Raw genomic sequence first — 25,371 nt, forward strand, 5'->3', positions numbered from 1 at the left:
GTGACAAGACACTTTGTACCTACAGTAACATCGTTAAAAATGCTTACCAAACATTTAATTAAAATGCCTTAAATGCTTAGTTTACAATAACTATAGTTTTATTTTTTACAATTTGTTTGTATTATTGTAATATAGAACTTAATTGATAATGTTTATATGTTTCTTTTTATACTGTTAAATGATGATTCATGTTTTAATATGGAAATTACTCATAAAATCACTTTGCCTTTTCAGTCACATTTATTTTCATAGATATTGTAATAAAGGAGGAGTTGTCCGACACTTATGTACTTTTTATATGAGAACAATTTTGTACTTTCGTTTTAGTTGTACCATAAAAGGTACAGAACAGTATCATAAGAGTTATTTTCTGTACCATATAAGGTACAACTTTTACAAAGGTTCAAAACTGTTCCCCAAGTAACATTATTTGTACTACCGTGTACCTTTTTTTCTTAGAGTGTAGAGATGTTTGTGACGGAAAATCCCAGTAGATCTGGCACCAACAATAATGGCACGTTTAAAATCACTTAAATAACCCACAAGCCTAAATGCTGCCATGTGATTGGCTGATTAGAAATTTGCCTATATATATATATATATATATATATATATATATATATATATATATATATATATATATATATATATATATGTATATATATATATTTGAATTGTTTTGTTTATTTATAGATAATTAAATGTAATAAAAGATATATTGTAATAAAGTGTGTGTGTGTATATATATATATATATATATATATATATATATATATATATATATATATATATATATATATATATATATATATATATAATATATATATATATACTTTATTACATTTAAATATCTATAAATAAACAAAACAATTCAGGTTAAACAATGAAAACTTTTTTTTTTCCCGTTCACTGTCTTGGCTCATATTTAGCAAGTGTACTAATATTAGAGAAGTATTTTAGCGCTCACTTTTTTCTGTCCCTCCATCACTAGAGGGGCATCACATACGTCACTGTTTAATAAATGAAGTGGAAAGTATGCAAGCGTCATCCTTTCTTTTGATAGCATAACTACGACAGCGTATTAAAACGTTATGCTGGGACAAGCTAATTAGCAAGACACTAAGTACTGTCTGGTTGGCTCATGAAGAGCCGATCAACTATCACTCGTGGCCCTCTCAGTGTGAGCTCCAGAGCCCCAGGGGCCAAAAGGATACAAGATCCCCTGACTCAGGTGACAGAGGCACATAATCGCAGTCAGTGGCCGTTTTACTCGGTTGTGCTCAGTTAATCCAGTACGAAGTCACTGAGAGAGAGAATCGCTGTTCAGTCTGTGTGTGTTGAAGTTCGGTTTGTTTGTGATCAGATCTGACAGCTGGTTTTGTGTGTGTCAGGTCTCCCCTAAGGAGAGTGTGTGCTGTGCTGCGGGGATCTTGACAATAATTATTGTTTACTGGAGGAGTAATTACATAAGATCAGTTTAATTAGCAGCACAGAAAACTAATAAAGGAAAGGGCAGACTTAATGCAAACTAGAACTGGCAGTTTTAATATGCATATTTGAAAAATCAACAACAAGTTTCAGAAATAAGTGAATAAGGGGGCTTTTTCTAATTAAACAAATATAATTAAACAAATATATAATATAATTTAATATAATATAATATAATATAATATAATATAATATAATATAATATAATATAATATAATATAATATAATATAATATAATATAATATAACACCTACTGTATTTAACCAAGCGAATAGGTAACAGGCCTCCATTGGATTATTACTGCATGATGGATTATTATGTTTCATGTGGAAACAAGTTATTTAACCCTAACTGATGCAGAGAATAGCTTCTCATTTCCTAAACAACCATGTCTGAACTTCTTGTGGTCATGGAAAAGATGTTTTAAAAGAATCAAATTACTCACATGCCTCAAGCAAGCTAAGGAGATTGCTAAAAACCACTAAAACTGTGTTAAGACCTGTCCAATGCATTATTGTCCAAGGGATTGAGACTAAACATCTGTGTAAGCCTTAAGAAAACCACATAAAAAAACAACAGATCATCTGTAGTGCCTGTCATACAAGCCTGTGGGGCCAGTGCTGTGATTGCGGATGCTGCAACTGATCTAGATTCAGCAATGTTATGTGCCCCAAATATGAGTTCAGCTGACTTACTAAATATACTGAATGACCAGGCCAATCCATACATTTTTTGCTTCCCTAATGGCACGGCCAAGATTACATACTCTGAGTGTCATTAGAATATATTTGTCAAGAGTATTTCAGGGAGCATGAGAGATCCTTTTTACATATGGATTGGCCACCAGAGCCCACACCTGAACCCTATTGAGAATCTTTGGGATGTGCTGGAGAAGACTTTGTGTGGTCCGACTCCATCTCCCATCATCATTACAAGATTTTGGTGAAAAATGTATTTAATCCTGGATGGGAATAATGTTTTGACATCACAGAAGCATATTGAAACCATACTACGGTGAATGCATATCGTGATCGAAGATAAAAGCAGACTAATGACAATTATATGTAATGATAATAATATAAAATAATATAATATATAATAATGTGCGTGTCATGGTGGTGCAGTGGGTAGCACAATCGACTCACAGCAAGAAGGTCACTGGTTCGAGCCTCGGCTGGGTCAGTTGGCATTTCTTTGTTCTCCCCGTGTTGGCGTGGGTTTCCTCCGGGTGCTCCGGTTTCCCCCTCAAGACCTAAGACATGTGGTATAGGTGAATTGGGTGTATGTGTGTAAATGAGTGTGTATGGATGTTTCCCAGTGATGGATCAGCAGCTGGAAGGGCATCTGCTGCATAAAACATATGCTGAATAAGTTGTCGGTTCATTCCACTGTGGTGACCCCAAATTAATAAAGGGACTAAGCCGAAAAGAAAACAAATGAATATAATATTGTAAATTCAACATGAAATGCTAGCAAATGAAAAGATTGGATGAGGCAGTTTAGCTGTATTACATAACAACAAACAGAATGTGCGTGAAGTGTGATCGGATCTGTTGGTCCTGCATACGTAATGGTGTGTGTAAGTGATGTGTGTTGACCTCTGCGTTCCTCGCTCGCTTCTGGTGCCCGTGACACTGAGGAGTTAAGTGCAGCTCATTTAAATTTGCGTAACAGCAAATTAGTTACGCTTTAAAACTAATGTGACGCCTCAGAGATTAGAACTGTCTGTTCACACACCATATCGATTTGCCATCAAGCCCTGTTCTGTGATCTTTGCCCCTCAGTGGAATTAAAATCGTTCTCTAACAACATTACAAGACATTCAGAGCAGCACAGTTTTTAGTGACTAAAACGCACACACAGTTTTTTGTGTGTGAACTTTGAGGACGTTTCATAGGTTTTTCACTTGTTTTATACTACACAAAATATATTTGTCTACCCGAACCCCTAAACACAACCCCCATAGGAAGTAGTGCAGTTTTACTTCGTGAAGTTTATTAATAAACTAATTTCGAGAGGATGACGTGCTTATGATTACTGGCATTATTTGCATTATTCAATTTATGATTCACCGATCAGACGATTCCTAGGCCACTATAAACACCCTAAGTTCCATATGACAGCCATCTTCGTTTTGAAGAATCCCCCCTTCCACCCCAAATCCTCCTCCTTTCCTAGATGGGTGGCACGGTGGCCCAGTGGTTAGCACTGTTGCCTCACAGCAAGAACATAACTAGTTCTAGTCCTTACCAAGCCAGCCAATGTTTCTATACAGTTTTCACGTTCTCCCCGTCCTCACGGGGGTATCCCCCGGGTTCCCTGGTTTCCTCCCCCTGTCAAAAAACATGCAACTTAAGTTAACTGACTCATCCAAATCGGCACCATAGACATGCTCCTAGTAAGTAGTTATCTTTTAAGAGCAATCAATATCTGTTCATAGCTGTTAGCAGGGGAGGTCTTAAGATCTACCTGAGCTCAAACTCCCCTCTCGCCTTGCAAACGGGTGGGAGCCCCAGGCTCGAGGATCTTATGAGCTCAGGGCTCTCTCTCGGGACAGCATGCCAAACAAGGTTTATAATCAGTCATCAGCTAAGTGTGAACTCTTGAACTAAAAAAACTTCTGAATGATTGATGAGCCTTTTGAAAAATGGGGACAATGTACAATGAAAGTAATTCCTGTCGTACCTGTCATTATATTATAGAAACATTTCATTATATTAATTTGCAGTTGTGTACGAATAACGCAAATTAAGCTCTTGGGTAAGACTACTCTACAGATACCTCAAAACAGTTTCTCCAGTAGAAACATGAAGTGTATAAAGCTTGTAAAATCAGTGAATCAATTACTGGAGACTCACTCTCAATAGATCATTTGAATAAGTGAGTTTTTTTACTCTAAGACTCACTCTGAATTGGGATTTATTTTATAAAATATAGATGTGAACATAGCCAGAATAAATTGTGATTTATTTATTAATGATTATGGCTCACAAGATGATTCAAAGTTGTTTAATTAACCCAATTCATTCATTAATTCATTCATTTTCTTTTCAGCTCAGTCCTTTTATTAATCAGGGGTTGCCACAGCGGAATGAACCACCAACTTATCCATATGTTTTACGCAGTGGATGCCCTTCCAGCTGCAATCCATCTCTGGGAAATATTTAACCCAATCTTTAAGTTAAATATGTTTACTAGTTAAGTCTAACAGCAGTGCACATTCTCACTTCTGGTTTGTTTCTTGCAACCTTTGTGTGGGAAGGGTCGAACGTACGCTTCCATAAGTTTTGCACAAACATCACGTTTATAAATAATACATTATTTGAATCAGTTAATCATTTCCTGGAGACTCATTTGAATCAATAAGCTGTTAACTCATTCACAGATATAAGTCTAATTTATAAATGAATTGTTCAGTGCAATTTGTGAATCATTTTAACAGGTTAACTTATCCAATTAGTTTTTTTCATGAATTAGACACCTATTTCTCCCCTTCAAAATAACTTTTTACTCTATTCATAAAGTTGAAAGGTACAATATTTTATTTTGGAATGTTGTAAAGTAAAAGTTTCCTAAAATAATAACAATACTCTGCAAAAGTACACTCTTAAACATGACGTTTTTTGTTTGTTCAAACTAAAATGAGCTGAAACAAGACAATTCTTGAGCTATTTTCGGACAGCTTTATTCTTTATGTTCAGTTCACTTAAATTTGTAAAAAAAAAAAAAAAAAGTTAACTTTCCTTCACCATGTCCCAACACAAATCAATTGTGTGGAAGCCAGCATTTTTACTGTGTACAGATACTTAAAATATGTAATTAAGTACAGCAGTGAAGTAAAATTACTTGCGCAGTTACTGCTCAGCACTTTAAGTTTGTGTTCGTCACAAACATGCACACACAGGTTTAAATGTGTGCTGAGTAACATGTGGCAGCGTTCAGACCTTTAAAGTTGTAAAAAAACAACAGTTCACCTAATCCCAATAGTGAATTATTCATACTTTACTATGAAGACCTCCTGTCTGAGCTGACAGTTAGTGTGACTTAAGCTTTTGGCACTGATGGCTGGAGCACGGATGTGATTCTGCTTGCTCTCATTTTACACTCACTTCTGAAAACCTGACCGGACGACTGTAAGTTATTTCAGATTGCTTACAATAACATAACATAAGCATTGTTTATCTGTTTTTTTCTATTTAAAAAAATCATTGAGAGTCAGCTGTTATGTAAGAACCGTTCTTTGTTTGTGGTAATTGTGGAGCTTTTCATGACTTTGCTGCATGATGTCAAATTTGTAGGATGACTAAAAAGTGACCTATAGCAAGTTTTGCTTCTACATGCTTTTTCATGGTCATTCTCTGTGATTATTGTTAGAAGATCTAAAATGAATGTTGGATTAAAATTTTGAGAATATAAAAATAAGTTTTTGTTTAATAGTGAAAATTAGAGAGAAAGTTTCTCATGAAAAAAGAAAAGCTAAAACATCTGGTCATGTCATTTTTATTATACATTTATTACACATATTAAACACAGTTTTTGTAAATTACAAAAATATCTATTAATATTTTAATGTTGCATTGTGAAAATTATTGTTTATTTTACAGTAAATGTATACGTGCAATTCTGCAAATACATATACAACAAGATAAATGCAGCTGTAGCAACTGATTTAAAGTAAGTTACTGGTGAACTGCTGCCAGCAAGTTACTTTAGATTCTACAGGAAACTTTTAACAGTGAAGCTAATGTGTAATCTATAACATATGGTTACTTGTTTTGTATTTAACAACGCCATGGATAAAATTACAAGACTGCTTAAAAATTTTCAGGATTTGCTGGACAGCTTAGTATGTGTTTGAGTTAAATATTAACATTTGTAGTGTTTTATAAAGGTCTGATGACATTTCTTCTAGATATCAAATACATTTTCATTAACAGTATTTGTTTTTCTCAAACATGCCAACTGGTCAGAAAAACAAATAAAATATTCTGGGTTATTCCACCAAATATTGGTTAACTTTTTACTCTTCTGAAGTTAAAACATTGGTATTATGTTGTCATCTAAATTAATATAAAAGTGTCTGAAAACATGACACCTTTTTTCATTAATTTGCTGTTTTATTATGAGTGCTAAACATGGTTATACCAATCTAAACTTTTGATTTAGTTGCTTTTAGGTAATTTTTTTAGTTGTATTAATTTCTACCATTTCATTCATATTCTTTAGTATGATTTACATATCCCCAATGAGGAGTAGGTTTAGGGCAGGAGTTTGGAGGCACGCCTCCTTTAAAAATGTTCATGGTTTTATACAAATGAAATCATATAAATTTATACACATTTGCTACAGTACCTTCACACTTTATCTTTTTTTTCCCTCTGTCCATGTGCGCATATTTTCAGGATTCATTAATCAGGAGAAAGTTCCAAAGAACAGCATTTATTTTGAATAAAATATTGTATCTATACTTGTTAACTATTTAATCAGTCAATTTTTATTTTTATTTTCCTGCTTGTTCAAACGACTTATTTAAATGTTTTATGTTTGGTCCACTGAAATTTGTAAAAAAAAAAAGATTATGTTAACTTGGCGGTTCATTCCGCTGTGGCGACCCCTAATTAATAAATGGACTAACCAGAAAACAAAAAAAAATGAATAAATGAATGAATGATTAAGTTAATTTAATCAATTTGTGTTGGAACAACATGTCGAAATTGTGTGGAACCCAGCATTTTTTCATTTATTATAAATTAATGCATTTTTAACTGCTACTTTCTTACGACCATACATTAAACCAGCAGAACAAGATTACCTATAAAACAGTCCATTTTACAATCGATAGTCAGCTAACTTTGAAAGCAAGATCAGAGTCCACAAGTGGCTATAAGAGGTCAATCACTGCAGTTGCAGGTATGGGTCATTTGAACCGTCCGATCAGATGACTGAACTCTATAGGCAGTTTTCCTTTGCTAACTAACTGGGAGGTCTGCTATACTAAACAGTCGGAGCTCCTCTTTCACTTTTCTCATGACTTTTTTCACCTCACAGGGGGCTTCAAAACAGATCAGGGTGTACATGGTACTTTAAAGGAGCCTCTTCTTAAGCATAAAAATACATTAATATGTTTGCAGATAATAAAGAAACATGCTAAGTGAACATTCTTGTTTGTCTAAAAAAATCAATGCTAAAGTCAGATATTCTGCTTTGAAAATGTCTGTGTTATGTGCTGAAACATCTGTCTTTGGTTTGGTCATTTAACCCAGTGGTTCTCAAAGGAGGGGTTCGGGACTCCCTGGGGGTCGCGAGACAATGAGCAGGGGTCGCTTGGTGATTTCCAAAAATCTCACATATTTTATTAAACTATTAGAATGATCATTTTATCAATTATTATATGTTATTTGCAACCCCTGGGGTTATTATGCTAGATTAACATCACAGCAATAGCGTTAGTTGCAGCAGATTGATTTTGTATAATATGAAACTTTGACACCTTTATGGCACTCACATATTTATGGCTACGACTGAACAAGGAGGATGATCTCCAAGTGCCTTTAATATTAAAGCAAGAATAGTTTTGTAACAAAACATTGTGCTCACTATTCTCATTAAGTGAAGTTAATAATAAATTAAACAAATGAATAATGATTATAAAAAAGATATGGTGGTAAGACTGTTGCACTTTTTGTGTTGCCAATATGCTTATGTTTATATAGTTCTTATTGCTGTAGTGCACTATTGTGTGCAATAGTTGTATGCTCATAACCCCCTCCGAGCATAGTGGGGGTTGCGAGTCACTGGAGTTGTTATTTTAGGGGTCACAGGTTGAAAAGTTTGAGTACCCCTGATTTAACCCCCCAATGCCATTTTAGCCAATTATATTTCAGCACCCCTTGTTGCCTTGGTGGAAAATCGTTTATTTCATTCATTCATTCGGAAAGGCTCTCAAAGTATGCATGACTGTAATGCTGGTGGAGAGTAGCAGACTCCAAAATGAGAGGCAGTTTTCTACATGAAGTTATTAATCAGCAAATAATATAAATATTATGAACTCAAACATTAGGAGAGCAGGTTACATTGCAACACCATTGTGTCCCCTAACAACATGCTACAAGACGAGATTTGCACTGAGTGATGTTTGTAAACAAATTTCGGGAGGAGCATGCGCAGAAGTTTCAGTATCGAACACGTCATCGACAATCAACCCATTACCAAATCAGTGATTAAACAAACCCCTATATTTACCAAAGCTGTCTTACCTGCAGCATCTCACGACTTTAGCATCCCTCCACCACCCCGTCACCTCACCTCTTGCATCGAATTCCCGGGGGGAGCGTTCTGGGGCCGGGCTAGACACTTCGCTCGAATACCGATTCCTCTTTGTTCCTGATAAGGGGAGTAGCTCGAGTTTGGGTGTCTCCTCGAGCTCAGAGCCCTCCCCCCGGACAGCACGCCAAATATACTTTATACTTAAACGAATGCAAGTGTGAACTCGTGAATGAGCAATTTGGCTGTTTGCACCAGACGAAACACAACAGAAATTTAAATCCACCCATTCAGAAGCACATGATATGCACTCACTCGTGAAATAGTAAGCTTTATAATCTAATTAATACATATTAAACCTCTTTAACATCATTAAATGTGCATGCTGAATCACTGATATGTGATGGTTTGCATTATTTCAGAGTTCTAAAGTTCAATTTAAAACAGTTTTTTTTTTTTTTTTCAAGATCTGATCTGCTGCTGCTATTAGTAGCATGGCAACAAATGTCATGTAAAATGTCATTCAAACTTACATTATTAGCATTTAACACTGAATAAAGCACATGAGGTGTAACTAAGGTTATCATTGTCAGTTTTCTGTTGTTCAGCTGCAAAAATAGAAGCCATTTCTAAAATATAAACTTCAGGTGTTGGTTAGGACAAAAAAAATCCTTCTATTGCTTGCCTTTGCTTCTATTTAGAACACGATTAAAATCAGCATTTAGGCTCGATAGTCAGGCATACTCACATCAATCTGGCAACCTGCGTTTGCAGGTGTTTTGATCCAGAAGTGCAATACCTAGTTCAATCACTGCATTTTGCATCACTCACTGTGAAAAAAAAAAATGTGTATGATGTAAAAATGACGTAAAAAATGATGTAAAAAAAAAACACTGCATTCTCTTTTTACTCCAGCAGTCTCCAGACATTGTTCTTATAGAGGAAGAAAGGACCTTGTTTAGCACAGCCGACCCCTACCAGGACATTGAGGACTTGAAACATAAAAGCAAGATGGAAATCTGCAAGGTGATAATTTTTAATTTTAAATTGATATCAAGCAAACATGACAGGACACACTTGCTCTTAATGGCGTGGGCTGTTTTGGTGTTCCTAGCAGCCGGTGAATGAAGTTTCCCCTCAGCCTCGTCCTTCTCCAGCATGTCTGGAAACTTCATCTACATTATTGGATTCATCGCAGGCTAAGAAAGCTGGAGCTGGAACCATTCAGCACATGCAAGTGGCCTCTACAGGTATGAGTGCATGACAATGTTGATCCGAAACCTTCACAGATCGATTGTGAGATTTCCTTAATCCAAAGGAAATGTGTATCTGTGTTTGGTTTACAGTTGTAACTTCATTCAACATGAGGAAGCACCTTGAGGAAGAAGAGGCCATGTTATCTCATAAGTCCATGAGGTCCATGAGACAAGCAGGAATCACAGCGGTCTTCACTGGACAAACAAATGTACAGGTATGCGATAACATCAACATGAAAACGTCAATATCAAATCACACAATATTAATTACTTTTACGTTCTTATAGTGCACGTTTTTCCAAAGTAGATATGTTTCATCATAATCTGTCATTTGATTGTAATGACATGCTCAGCCTCTGAATCAAAGGACTGTTAACACTAGAATTCCAGAATGAGTAATTCAGACTGAAAAGAAAAGTGGGTCTAAACCAGGGGTGGCCAAACTGAGACCTGGAGGGTCGGTGTCCTGCAGAGTTTTGCTTGAATGCTAATCAAACACACCTAAACATGTCAAGTAGTGTCTTCAAGATCAATAGAAATCTTTAGGCAGGTGTGTTTGATTACAGATGGAGGTAAACTCTGCAGGACACCGGCCCTCCAGGACTGACTTTGCTTAACCCATGTCTAAACAGTACTAAAACAGTACCAAATTAGGTTTATTTGGCTTGTAAATATAGCAGAACCTTTTTATTAAATGGTTCTAGAAAGAACCACATTTTAAATGTGCTGTATAAAAACTTAAAGTCTGCATGAACCTAAAGATCATGAATGTTTATTTTTGAGAAAGCTGAAGTAAATATATTAAGCAACTTAAAAAAATTTTAATTAAATTAAAGATACACAAATATATATCCTTGATGTTAACTTGAGCTCTTAATAAGTGGCATTATAAATGCACACATATGACATGTTCTTGAAAATGACTCTTTTACAGCATGTTCACTAAAAGTAAATCTTTTAATTTGCACTTGAGATAAGGTACTGATACAAAGTGGTGGAAAGAGTAGTGAAATTCATGCTTAAGTAAAAGTACCATTACTTGCCTAAAAATCTTGTGCAAGTAGAGTACCGATTATCTGTTCTAAATATTACTCAAACTATGAGTAAAAAGACCTTTCTAGTACTGAAGAGTAGTGAGTATTACACTGTGAAAAGTAGATGCAATAACTTATAATTTGTGTGTAAACGTAACCTTCTGTAGTGCATTTAGTTATTGCCCAGCAGGCACACAACATCATAAGACATTAATATTAGGTTAGATTTAGGTTGTGATGTCAGGTGACCAAAACTCAATGTCTAGCCAGCATCTAATGACGTTATTTTGATGTCCAATAATGACATCAGATGATGTTGACATTTGGTTGTGTTAGAAAGCGACCAAAATCTAATGTCGAGCCAACATCTTAAACCAACGTCATATTGATGTCAAATAATGACATTAATTCATCATGTATGGCAACCAAAATCTAATGTCTGATAGACATCATAGTGGTAACGCCCACACAACATCAAGCTGTAACATCAATAGACGTTGATATTTGGTTGATTTTAGGTAGGACGTTGGACACCGACATCGGCCTGGCGTTGGGTTCTGACATCAACCCGATTTTCCTTTCCAAACAAAATGCAACGTCCCCAAGACACTGGAGCCCAACGTCAATCTGACATCATGTAGACGTCTTGTGTCTGCTGGGTGTTTAAGGCCATTTAGATCATCATACAGTAAACATCCATCATCTTCTCATCAGTGACATGCATCTAAACAGTCTCCGGGCCAATGCGTGTAAATTGTTTGGACATCTTTTTAAACACTTTTAATGCTTCCAAACAGTTTGTTGCTATTATAAATCACCCATGTCTTGAGGTAATTTAGTATGATGCCAGTTACCTCTTTACTTATATGTGTAATTTGATTGGACAAGAATCACAGAACTGATTTTTCTAATTTTTCTAATCCCCATAAACAAGAAATAATAAAGTAGCGGCTGCAGGTTGAAGGAAAGTAGTGGAGTAAAAGTACAGATACTGCACTAAAAATCTACTCAAGGGAAAGTAAAAGTACACATTTATAAAACTACTTAGTAAATTACAATTTCTGAGGAAAATTACTTAGTTACAGAATGCTTAGTTCCCACTGCTGATACAGTAGAGTTGTTTGCATGAGTCTTGCATGAAAATGTAATTGTATGAATCTGTTCGCAGAAGGGAGAGAACGACATTGGTCCACTTGTGACACTGGAGGCAAATCTTGCTGACATTGATTCTCTGATCCCGACTCATGATGAGAACGGCAGGCCCATTGCTGAATGGAAGAGGCAAGTTATGGTGCGCAAGCTTCAGGCTCGACTTCAGGATGAAGATGACCACAGCAAAAAAGTAAACCAGTCAAACCTCTCTCACATTAATCTGTATAATCTCTACTATATTTACACTCATACAATCAGACAATAACAACAATTTCATCTACAGCAGGAAATCAGCGGCAAACACATTGAGGTGGATGGCTGGAGGTATTCCCAAGTCCACAATGTCATTTTGGGCCCCTTTGGAGAGCTGCTCACTGAGGATGACCTGGTCTACTTGGAGGGACAGATTGAAACAATCTCCCTTCAAAAGCGATGCCAGGCCTATGAACTAGAGCTTGCCCGGCTGGCTGAAGAGCTCAGGGCCATCCTTCCTGCTCCCATCGTGAATATCACTGTCAACACCCAGTGCCCCCAGCTCCCAAACATGGAGGAATCTCTGCCTCTTCCTGTGTGGTACAACCGTATCTCAAATATAGTAAAGAGCATGTCTTTGCTTCTGACAAATCTCTCAGAAACAAGCGGTGAGGATGGGATCTGTAAGATGCCAAACAAAGATCTGGCTTCGGTTTTTACATACCAGCCGGAGAGGCAAAGTTCAATCCGAGGACGAAGGCAGAAAGTGGAACTGGAGATCCAGCAGTCAGGAGTTTCTGTCAGAAACCTGAGGTCCAACTTTGAGAGTCAAATAGGAAACATCTACCCATTTTCCGGGCTTTTAAACAACACATGCGACACAAGGCAGCAAAAGCTGTCTACATCGACAAATGGATGTGAGCAGCCCATGGGGACAATCCAGAGCACCGACATAAATCACCTTCATGACAGTGCCATAAAATGCCAACAGGCACCAAGCAGAGATGCAGCAAAAGTGATGGAGACCACCTGCTTGCGGAAGGAGCGTATCGTTGTCTTGTTTTTGAGCCACTGGAAAAGGTCTGCATATGCAATATCACTGCGGGCCAAGATGAAACAGGAGCTTGGCACTCTTACAGGAGAAGGAATAACAGCTCCAGTCTCAAAGCCAGGAACAAGATCACTGTATCATCTCTATAGGCAAAGAACTGCAATAGATAAGATGATTGGCAACTGGAAACGGGTCACCTCAGGCGTCCCATCACGACAGATCCGGAGTCTCCAGAGAAAGCGAGTCACCTATTCGCCCGAGCAGTTCCTTCCTCGAGTGGATGGTGCTCCGGTTGCTTACGACAGCCTGACTCTTGACCTGTTCATGCTTGGTTATTTTCACATTCTCGAACAGGACCTCACAGCTGAGGAGCGCAAGATGAGACACCTGCTGTGCTTTGAGGTGTTTGACCACGTTGGGAATTTTCCCTGGGAGAGGGTCCGAGACTTCCATCGGGCCGTCCTCAGGGACATTGAGGCTGGGAGACGTGAGTGGAAAGATGGTTTTGAGGACATCAAAACACAATATTTTGGGAAAAAAGAAAGTGGGATTTCTAAAGAGCCTGTGAATGATTCCCATGCAGTACCACAAGTGATTATTGAGAATGTCACACCAAACGATGAAGGACATCTCAATGGAGACGGAAGCAATGATTTCTCAATGTTTAACAATGATGAAATTTGCAAATACATTGACCGAAGTTTCACCTTCTGGAAGGAGAAAGAAGCAGAGTTGTTTAATTTTTGAGTTTTTTGAATTGGTTTATATGGTGCATTAGAGCACAATGCATTTGAGATAATGGCCTTTTCTTAATATGCGTTCTTCAGCAATTTTGCGTCCACATGTTTTGTCATGTAACGTCATCATCAACTGCCAAAGTTCAGTTCCAAAACCCAAGACCGTAAGAACGCATAAAAGTTCCCAAATGTGTTCTTGATATCGAAGATGCACCCAGAGGCATTGCGACTACATAAAAAAGTAGGGAAGCGCAGCATTTTATATGGATTTATTATTAAAGCTTAGAGTTAGAGTTATAACTTATTTACCTCAGGAGTTTCCCTAAATGAAATGGTGAAAGTAAACATCACCATGAAAATCTTAATAAAGGCATAAACACATTAAGGGTGTTTATTTGTTGAAATTCGTATTAAAACCTGTTTTATTTGTATTGTGTAAAGTATATTTGTAAGGGTTTTGTGCATGTTATATACATTGAAAAAGAAAAAAAAACACAACAATAAATCGCTGTATGAATGCTGTAATGTAATTTTCCTGTTAAATGTGCATGAAGGTCATGAGACTATCAGGAAGAACTCAGCATTTCATTTCTCACAGGATGCTTTCTGTGTTCTCGCAGTCTCCTGAGTTCTTTCTTTCGAGGTAACTTGGCAAGACCTGTCTCCACAAGAACGCAAGTGCGTTCTCTGCTTTCTTGGAATTGAGAAACAGGCAATTATTGTGAATACAAAATAATTTCTAATTATTTTAAAGCATTTTGAATACAGATAAACTAACGTCAACTTTGTGTCAGGCAAAACATACCATAAAGAAATACCATGATTACCTGTTAGGAATCTGGCCAAAAATGTTTACAGCTATGTGTGTTCCACAAATTTTGATGCCTGCCCTTTCTTGTATAAATAAACCGATGTTTGGAAAGTGCTATTTAATGAGAATAATCACTTTTGAGTCTTCTCCTACCTTTTCATAAACTTCCTTTAAAGTTCTACAGTACTTCAAATACATTTACAGCTGTGTATGTGTGTGGATGCATGTGTGTGTGTGCACGTGTGTGTGTGTGAGTGTATCCAGCAGGGGTGTTCAGACCACCCTGAGGGACTGATAAAACATGTATAGGATTGAGTATAACACTCTTTATATAACAGAAACGCTACACCGTATAGTCCAAACGAGAAGAACAATGCACATACACTTGGGATAAGATATCTATTGTATACAGAAGCAGCAAATCACTTAATACATTTACGAAGCAAGATATATTGGGAGTAATGTCTTCAGCGAGCTTGGTGACAGAATACACAAACAAGGAAACCTTAACTCAAGCTAAGGAAATTACTTTTGCTCTGGGATGCTAATGCAATCTCTTGGCCTGAAAATGGCACTCTCTTATTTGATATCAAACTGCTGAAATGATAAAAAAAAAAATACTTCATGGATATTAAAGTTCTGATACAGTACAAAACCGATATAGAAAAAGTACAAACATTTGAGTGTCCTGTTTTTTTTTTTTACAATGCTGTATGTTGTCATTTTTACACTCATTCAATAACAGCTAGTCAATAGTATAGTTCCAAGCACACATATATGCTAAGTTACATAGTGTTTCTGCACATATGTATTACAACTAGGCATGGAACTATAACCGTTTTCAAGGTATACCACGGTTTGGAAAAGTAAAGGTTTTAAAACCGCCAAAATTTTACCCTTCTTATGGTATGTGTAAGATTATTTTTTTATTTATGCTTATGCTTTTTAGGACAACAGTATCTCCAGCATAAAATATATCCAAAGAAGCCATTTTAAACTGTAAAGAAATCTGTTTTTTGACAAATTAAGCTAGCAGAAGTCATTGGTTTATTTTAATTATTTAGCCTAACATGTTTACTGCTCCAAAATATTGTAAATGTTTCCCGAAATCAAATTTATTTTGTTTTCAAAGAGGGAAAGGGTTGTTGTTTTTTACCCGGACATTTAAAAAGAACTTATTTTAGAGCAGTAATTACAATACCGTCGAACCGTGACCTTTTTACCTAAGGATATAATTCCGGCAGAATCCTATACTGGCTCATGTCTAATTACAGTACAGTAAGTAAACATTTATTTATGTATTTATATCCTTTCTGACAACAGACTCACTTCCTCCTTTGTGTAATGTGTTGCTATATCCAGAGAGCATCATTCAGCGGTATACAACCAAACAAGAAGGATGTTTTTTGTGTGTGTGTGATGTTGAGAATGTCAGAGAAATCTGCAGGCAAATGGACTTGTCAGGGTATATTACATGCACTGAAGTTTTCAGGGTACTATGATCTCAACACAAATATTCGGTGCATAGAATGTAATTGTAATTACAAGGTAATATCATTTAATTAAATGTTAAAAGACAGCTATACACACACACACACACACACACACAAAAATATATATATATAGTTTACTTACCCTACAAAGGCAAACCCAGTAGATAAAACCATTCTCATTATTTTATGCTTTATATGAACTACTGCAATTTTTAATACAATAAATGACCAGGTTCAATATTCATGCTTTTATTATTAATACTGTGTATACGATTTGTAATTCTATATTAAACGACCAGGTTTAATATTTTATGCTTCTATATTAAATTACTGTATATAATTTTTGCTAGCTACAATAAATTACCAGGGGTAATATTTGTTATTATATATTACTGTTATTTAGTCTAACGTAGAAAGTAATTTAAGTTTAATGTATTTTGCCTTCCTATATGTGCATTAAGGGTTTGCAACATTTTGTTCAAAACCTTCCTTTCAATTATAATTCATGTCATGTAGCCTACTCACTTGTACACATACTGAAAGCTAAGTCTAGACGCAGTCTTCAATTATCTGCAAAAGACACAAAAAGGCGTTTAAAGTACATAAAAAAATGTGTTGCACTTCGACATGCAAACATTTGTGCACGGATGCGTGGCCTGCGGTTTAGTGCGCGAGCAGAGTTTACGAGGGACGTTTCCGTAAACACAGTAGTGATATCAGACGGGCGTATCGCCGCCGCTGCGCATGCGCACTGAGCCGGAGAATTGACATCGCGGAGCAGTACTGCAATATCCATCGATTCGCGACCGAAGATTATCCATCTGCATTCTCGCAAGACTGGTGCCACCTGTACATATTAATCCATAACAACTTTGTCATTAAAGCAATCATGTCCATGGGAAGTGACTTTGGGAACCCTTTACGGAAATTCAAACTTGTTTTTTTAGGGGAGCAAAGCGGTGAGTATTTGGGTTTGCCACGACTGGGTTTAGACGAACCCATTCACCTTTCAACACATGCATGAAGTACATTAGTATGTTGTCGAGCCTTCTTGTGTTTGTGTTTGTTCGTGGTGTTATTTCAAGCGATGTTAACGCTCCCCGTCAAACAAGTCGGTTGCATTCGTTTAATTTTTGATTAGTCATGAAAATGTATAGCTATGCCGCGTCATTACACTACCGAACACCCATCTGTGAATATAACGTCATATAATCGTTCTTTCAACAACTCTGTTGTGATTGTCACTTGCATTTTCCAGTGGAGGCAGGAGGTCTGATAATATTATTGATCGTTCTTCTTCTAGCGCATTGTAAATCACTCAAAACGAATGATATATGTAAGGCTATTCAGTCGAAAGAGATTGAAATAGCTTTATTTATATATACCTTTCTGTAAACATCCAGTGATTCAGTGTGTCACGAAACAGAAAGGCGCAGAGGCTTTGCATTTCCCGTGTGTCTACTGGAGACACACCCAGGTTGGCAGTCAGTGTCTGTGGGATTCTTCAGCCGAGCAAAAATAAAAACCTCACGCATCTTTCCTTGAGCATTCGTAAGATCAGTCTAGAAATGGCAATGCATATCGTGGTTTGTTCATTTTGCTGGATGATGATGGTCTAATGAGTGGCACTGTCGTTGTTTGTGAAGATGTAATGAGACGGGCATTACAGATCATGTCTGTCATTTGGTGACTGGACATGCAAACGTGGAAAATAATAACACTAAGCATGGCGTCACCGTTAAGTTCACGTGTCCTGGAGATATATTTCGTCTGGAGTATGCATATATTTGCTGTACATTACATAGTAATGCTTATAGCTTGTAATACAGTGGTTATGTCTTGACTATTCAATGTTTGTTTGTATAGAGAATGTGGAGAGCCAGTCAGTAAGAAGGCCTTTAATACAGTATAACAGTATTATATTTGTCATTTGAATCATTTTTAATTAGATTTAAGACTATATTACCGAAATTACCTAAATGCTCCAACAGCACACACCTTCATCCAATTGAAATCATAAAACCATTGCAAATAAAATATGGTCATATGGAGGCTATCTGCTAAAAAATATTCCTTGCTCAAAATAAATAATTAATAGATAGTTTTAGTCTTTTCATGTTTTGTGAAACACAAAACGAGATGTTGGAATGGCAGTTTCACTCTTTATCCACGTTTTTTTTTTTCCACATAATGACTTGAGAAATGAAGACATACAGGTTTGGAGCAATATGGGAATGAGGAAGCGAGGACAGTTTAAGTGAACTGTCCCTTTTAAAGTCAGAAGACCACTTGTGTTCTGCTGTCCATGGTACTGAAGTTCACTGCTGGTCAGATTTGTATGATCTTGTTTCAAGACATCAGCAGAACAACCATCGTCCTTTCAGTGAAGCCGCAGAAGAATGGCACTATTATTCCCTCTCGTTCTATGAGCTCCAGCATAACTATCAGCATAGTGGCAATTGATGATTTTAGTATCTCGTCTCAGCCTGACAAACAGGCCCGACCAGACCGACCTGAACAGAGAAGTCCTCTAGTGTGTGAAATATGTCCTCAGAAATTTTGCTGTCACAGTGACTTCATGCACTGCTGCATTTTCACACCATTTAATGACAGTGAACTCCAATGACATTCCCTGTGTGATGTGATCCTGTGAGAAAACATGCTGCTTTATGAAGGACGCAAGTTGAGATTGTGCTTTGTTTTGAGGATGTTTTGCTGTAGGGTAGAGTAATTCAATTATTTATTCAGTCATTTTCCTTCGGCTTAGTGCCTTCCCTGCAGGCACATGACATCTACATGATGTCATATTCTGACGTTGTACCCCAACGTACCCCAAAGTCATGAAAATGTTGGATTTTGTTTGGAAATGAAAATCGGGTTGACGTCAGCACCCAACGTCAGGCCGACGTCAATGTCCAACGTCCAACCTAAAATCAACCAAAAATCAACCAAATATCAACGTCTAATCATGTTACACCTTGATGTTGGGTGGATGTTACCACTATGACATCTATCAGACGCTGGATTTTGGTCACTTTCCAACACAACCTAAAATTAACCAAATATCAACGTTATTTGACGTCAAAATAACGTTGTCCTTAGACGCTGGTTAGACGTTGAATTTTGGTTACCTGACACAATCTAAATCTAACCTAATAATAACGTCTTATGATGTTTTGTGCCTGCTGGGTTTATTCATCAAGTCCCAACTTATCAAGCATTTGTTTTACCTAGCGGTTGCCCTTCCAGCTGCAACCCAGTACTAGGAAAATTAATTCAATGACTAGATTTTAATGTTTAGGGTTGTGTCAGGACAAACAAGTCATTAGTCACTTCAGTGCATGTGATTTCCTGTTTTGTGTTGGTTTATTTTACAGTTGGGAAGACATCGCTGATAACAAGGTTCATGTATGACAGTTTTGACAACACTTATCAGGTATAATATTGTATTTCAGTGCAGACGCTATATAGTTTTTCAGCTATGATTGTTCATGTTTTAATCTTACTATCAATCGCTTTACCATCACAGGCAACTATTGGCATTGACTTTTTATCAAAAACCATGTATCTGGAGGACCGAACTGTAAGAAGCCCTTTAACTAATTATATTCAGCTGCATTTTGTTTAGTTTACATTACATGTCCGCAGTTATTATAATGTCTTGTGTATTTTTGCAGGTGAGGTTACAGCTATGGGACACTGCAGGGCAGGAGCGTTTTAGGAGTCTTATCCCGAGCTACATTAGAGACTCCACAGTGGCTGTGGTGGTGTATGATATCACAAGTAAGCCACACACACACACACACACACACACAAACATACACACACACACACACACACACACACACACACACACACACACACACACACACACACACACACACATACAGCTTTCATGTTTCAGTTATGGAAATGTGCATTTAACAAAGCGCCTCAGGCTCCAATTAGAGTAAGATTTTTCCTTCTCTTCCCCAGATATCAATTCATTCCAGCTAACCTCTAAATGGATTGATGATGTCAGAACAGAGAGGGGAAGTGATGTCATTATCATGCTGGTGGGCAATAAAACAGATCTAGAGGAAAAGAGGTGGAGTCATTTGTAATTTTAACATAATATTTTTAGTATTTATTTTAAGTTATATATGTTACACAATGTACACAAAATTGTAACAAATAATGATGATATTTGCTCTGATAGGCAAATCACTATAGAGGAGGGGGAGCAGCGGGCCAAAGAGTTGAATGTGATGTTTATCGAGACTAGTGCAAAGACCGGCAGTAATGTTAAACAGGTGAGTCTAAAAGCGCTACGTTGTCGGCTCGATGGCAAATGGACTTGATCCAATAGAGTAATTTAATCGAGCTCGTGCCCTGAAACATGACACATGAAAAGCTCTAAAAAGATTTGATTTAGCCACTGAGCTGTTGCCCATAGGGCGTTAGCGGTACTCTGGAAAAAAAAGTCTTGGTCTGATTATATTTTTTCTCTGTTTTGTTTAACAGTTGTTTCGGCGAGTGGCCGCTGCTTTGCCTGGTATGGAGAGCTTGGATGATAATAACAAAGAAGGAAGTATCCTTTACTGCTTGACACTTAAAAGCAACCCATGCTCATTCTGAAAATGTACCACTATATACATTTCTGGAGAGTGCCAAATACATTCCAGGAGCTATGTTTTTTTTTTGCAGTTTTTGTCTTAGCACTGCTGTGTATGCTTTTCTCAGATTTTTCTCTTGAGTGCCATTCGCGCCCGCTCTTCTTGCGTAAATCCATCAGAGGCCACTTTCAACTGACTGACTGAACAATCGACTGACTCACCCTCCTCCTTTCCCAAACCAACCAATAGTGTTTTCAAAAGCACAGATTGACCTGCCCACCCACGTTCCTAAAGCAAACCAACAGTTTTAAAAAGCAATGCTGAAAAAGAAAAGCTCTTGCCTAATTTTTACCACGTTTTCAGATTTGACCTCATTCTTATCCTGTTATTTACTTGTTTATTCGATTTTTTGGCTTGTCTTACCTGTTTTCTAGAACCGTTCTTCTCCGGACTCAAACCCCATAGCGTTCGTTTTAAAGATAAAATTCAGTCTGGCTACATATGTAATTCTGGCTACATAATTCTCGATCTCCAGAAATGTATATAAGGCTACGTTTTCAAAATGAATCTATGATGGTTAAAAGAGTTACTGTATGTGTTATTTTCCAACTTAAGATGCAGAGACAAAAGTAAGCCATTTTACAATGAGGTTATAATTGTCAGCCTTAGTTGAAATTAACTAACAGTCATCAATATATGTGCAGTATTTATTAGTATTAGTTTTAACATTTATAAATTCATTCAAATCTGCTTATAATATATATTTTTATACTAATAAAATCTGTTGATTGAGTCTTTAGTTCAGAGGTGCCCAAACATTTTTCTATGATGGGCCAAAAACTAAACTTGTTTGAGAGTTGTGGGCTGAAGGTAAATATAGCAAACTATATTGCATTAAAGTTGCCATCATTTCCTAATTTATTTAATAATACTTAAAAATAAATAGCTAACATTAAATTGATCGTTCTACCTAATGCATTATATCTTATAATGAATTTATAACAATATAAAGAAATGTATGTTATAACACAATGGAGTTTAATGCTGTATACACTAGTCAAGTTGCCAATGTATTTTGCACTGTACTTGACTTTATTTACATATAAAACAAAAAATCTCATTCATTTACCACATTTGATTTCAGTTAGCTTGTTTTGCAGCTTACCAGTAAAATCAATATCTGTTAAATCTATATAAATAAATTAATGCCTGTCGTTTTCACTCGCTTCTCAGATAGGTCAATTCAAAGGTTACCATGGGCCAACTTTGGCCTGCAGGCCCTAGTTTGGGCATCTCTGCTCTAGTTAATAATTTACTCATTTAAAGACTCTGGTCAGAATGTGTTTCCAGTTAATTATTCATTGCTTCAAATGATCTGATCAGAGTGAGTCTCTAGTTTACAAATCACTCATTCAAATGATCCCAATAATGGTTTTAATAGGAACCAATATTGATAAAGCTGCGCTTTATACAGGCGAAGTCAGAATTATTAGCCCCTCTTTGAATTTTTGTTTTTCTTTTTAAAATATTTTTTAAATGATGTTTAACAGAGCAAGGACATTTTCACGGTATGTCTGATAATATCTTTTTCTTCTGGAGAAAGTCATTTGTTTTATTTCAGCTAGAATAAAAGCTAGAAAATAGAATAGAATAAAAGCTAAAAAATAGAATAAAAGCTAAAAGTTTACATTTTTTTAAAAACCATTTTAAGGTCAAAATTATTATCCCATTTAAGCTACATTTTTTTCTGACAGTCTACGAAACAAACCATCGTTATACAATAACTTGCCTAAAACCCTAACCTGCCTAGTTAACCTAATTAACCTAGTTAAGCCTCTAAATGTCTCTTTAAGCTGTATAGAAGTGTCTTGAAAAAATATCTAGTCAAATATTATTTACTGTCATCATGACAAAGATAAAATAAATCCATTATTAGAGATGAGTTATTAAAACTATTATGTTTAGAAATGTGTTGAAAAAACCTTCTCTCCGTTAAACTGAAACTGGGGAAAAAATAAACAGGGGGACTAAAAATTCTGACTTCAACTGGATGTAATTTAATGATACATACTGTACACAATTTTTTTGATTTCCTTGACACACAACTCTCTCCCAGTGATTGACATTAAGCTGGACAAACAGCCGGATCCTCCGGCCACTGAAAGCGGCTGCTCCTGTTAGTAGAAAGTGGTTTGGACCTTCATTAACACCACACGCTTGTTCTGTTGCTTCCTATGGGTCCACGTCCAGTTGAACTTTATGATCGGATATAGGCTTTTTACATCTCTCTGAATGGGTCTAAAATTATACTCCTCAGTTGCAAGAACAAAAAAAAAGTCAACACTGTCTGTTCAATTGCCAAAATAATATCATAAGTAAATCAAAGTGACTAGCTTACAGATTCATATAAGACGGGAAGTGGCATGTGTACCATCTTCGGCCAAAAAAAAAAAAAAACATTCAGAGTGAGTTATGGGTTGTTATGTTTTGTATTTTTGTACATTACAAAAAAAAGCACTAAATGATGCCTTCACAAAAAAAAAAAAATATGTTTAAGATTTGAGGCGGACGGCAGAGTAACTGTCTTTCGTCTATAGCATGCATGTGAGACAACTTTTAGAATCTGTCATGTCCTTCTGGTCCAAACACATTAATAGTAATGAAACGAAGATCTCCGAATTAATGATGAAACAAAAAAACTCAAAAAAAAAAAAAAAAGAGAGAAGTCTGTTTAAAGTCTTAGTGTGGGTCTGTGTATACAGTACATTCTACATGCTAATCCAGTACCGGCCTCCACCAGAGGTGTGTGTATTAACCCGGCTAACCTTTAAAGTGCCGCGGCACTGTTGCAAAGTACCAATGGATTTTCCTGCTAGCTTCATGTATACACTTAAGATCCGCCAGGCGGTACTGTATTGTATATAGTATTTATATTATTGTGAACATTCATCATTTAGTGGTGGTTTATGTTTACCTGTACAAACGTTTCTGTTTCCTTCTTCTTCTTTTTTCAATACGACAAGGGCTTCACTTTTATTTTCTCGATCTTACCTGTAGCCATACACTGGTAGTATTACTTTTGATTTGGGCATTTTGCTGTTGCCTTATACGGTTTTACTCATCCATTATCACTCCTGATAAAACCCTATAGACATGTGGGTTGATTTAACTATTTTTTTCAAGATATTATTTATTTGCATCCAGTTAGAATGAGATCATTCGTTTGAGGTGAGCCTTAGGAAACAACAGATTTTCATTTCAAATACATGCACTTTGTTCTGGGTTATGGCAAGGAAACGTTTGGTTCACCACATCCTGAAGTAAGGAAAGAGACAAATGATTGTCGTATCCACGTCATATATGCTATGTAGTGAAGCTCTCATAGTCTCCCGCACATGTCGAATGGATGTGTAGATTAAGATTGAAAACGTTAGCTGTAAGTGAACACTTTCATCTCAGAGAATCCACGAAGACCTTTTTATTAAAACAGCACTGAGCTGAGAGAATGTACCCGCCTGAAGTCCACTTCTGCTTTTATCGCAACAGTACGTTCAAGAAATGTGAGTTGTTTACAAACCTCTGGAGAAACATAGTATCTTTAATATTTAAAGTTTTCTTTGTTGTTTTAGATTTGAATTGTTTACATAAATGCACTGATTAACACCACAGATTGTATAGAGATTCATTTAGGAAATATTAGGTATTTATAATATATTTAACGTTAGTGCGAGTTTCTTTCTGGTGCCAATAACTCTATTAATTCAAAGAAAACTGGACATGAGGAAAAACTGTGACTGAATTGTTTGGTGTTGGAAGAAAGCCGCTGATATTCATTGCGGGGAGGTTTTGCATTGATGGGGCACGAAGTATGTCATCTTTCACATTTCTCAAGCCTCTGTTTAGCCTTTGCTTTGTCATCTTTCACTTTTTGTACACTAGTTGTGCCTTCTGTTATTGTGGCATCACAATGCAAAGCTTTCATTGTATGGCTACCTTGAGAACACATACGTTACTGAGAGGTGGTCACAGACCGGTCGGCCAGACAGCTGACGGATTTATGATGTTGATTGGTGATTAAATAGTCGTGTTCACGCCATCTAGCCAGTTCACAGCAGTCTGAGTTGCAGAAGAGGAAGGTTGTGTGTGATAACAGGAAGTCGCCGCTGATTGCGGGATGGGATTGAATCTGTCAAAGTTGTTGCCGTAGGGTTGTGTAGAGCAGTGTAGTTGGCTCTTTATTCACTCTGTAAGGACATTTATGAGCATGACATCTGTCTGAAAAAAAATCAATAAAATTCATGTCTTAATACCACACTTTGTACTAATGTGATATTTATATGTGATATTGCGTTTAGCCATATTTTTGTGTATGTCCGGATTTTTTCTAAACACTTTTTTGAAACTGAGGAGAAAAAAAAACAAAAAAAACCTCTTGGCAACAAACCAAAACACAACAACTCTCAAACTAAACAAAACCTGGCCCTTATATTAAAGCGATCGTACCATTATCAAAATGAA

The 25,371-nt window shown here is 36.5% G+C and overlaps 2 protein-coding genes across 9 annotated transcripts in view; both read left to right on the forward strand.

Moving 5' to 3' along the window:
* The window catches only part of espnlb (espin like b), a 28,055-nt gene extending 13,173 nt beyond the window's left edge, over nt 1–14,882 (forward strand). For 2 of the 8 annotated variants that reach the window (XM_017351620.3, XM_073925356.1), the window contains exons 6-10: nt 9,667–9,777; nt 9,869–10,001; nt 10,098–10,222; nt 12,210–12,383; nt 12,477–14,882. In XM_017351620.3, coding sequence (XP_017207109.1) covers nt 9,667–9,777; nt 9,869–10,001; nt 10,098–10,222; nt 12,210–12,383; nt 12,477–13,964 — 2,031 coding nt within the window. In that variant the 3' untranslated portion in view covers nt 13,965–14,882. Of the gene's footprint in view, nt 1–5,476; nt 5,622–9,666; nt 9,778–9,865; nt 10,002–10,097; nt 10,223–12,209; nt 12,384–12,476 lie in introns of those variants that run through there. The other 6 variants (XM_073925360.1, XM_073925367.1, XM_073925374.1 and 3 more) reach the window with 6 other exon arrangements.
* A 2,126-nt stretch (nt 14,883–17,008) lies between these two features.
* On the forward strand, nt 17,009–23,310 carry rab6bb (RAB6B, member RAS oncogene family b). Its single transcript, NM_001013467.1, is given in 8 exon segments — nt 17,009–17,217; nt 19,636–19,694; nt 19,788–19,841; nt 19,936–20,041; nt 20,234–20,345; nt 20,457–20,550; nt 20,762–20,828; nt 22,970–23,310. Coding segments are annotated over 8 exon segments (627 nt in total). The 5' UTR covers nt 17,009–17,147; the 3' UTR covers nt 23,035–23,310.
* The last annotated feature ends 2,061 nt before the right edge of the window (nt 23,311–25,371 follow it).

This window comes from Danio rerio, chromosome 2 (assembly GCF_049306965.1).
Source record: "Danio rerio strain Tuebingen ecotype United States chromosome 2, GRCz12tu, whole genome shotgun sequence".
Classification (NCBI taxonomy): Eukaryota; Metazoa; Chordata; class Actinopteri; order Cypriniformes; family Danionidae; genus Danio; species Danio rerio.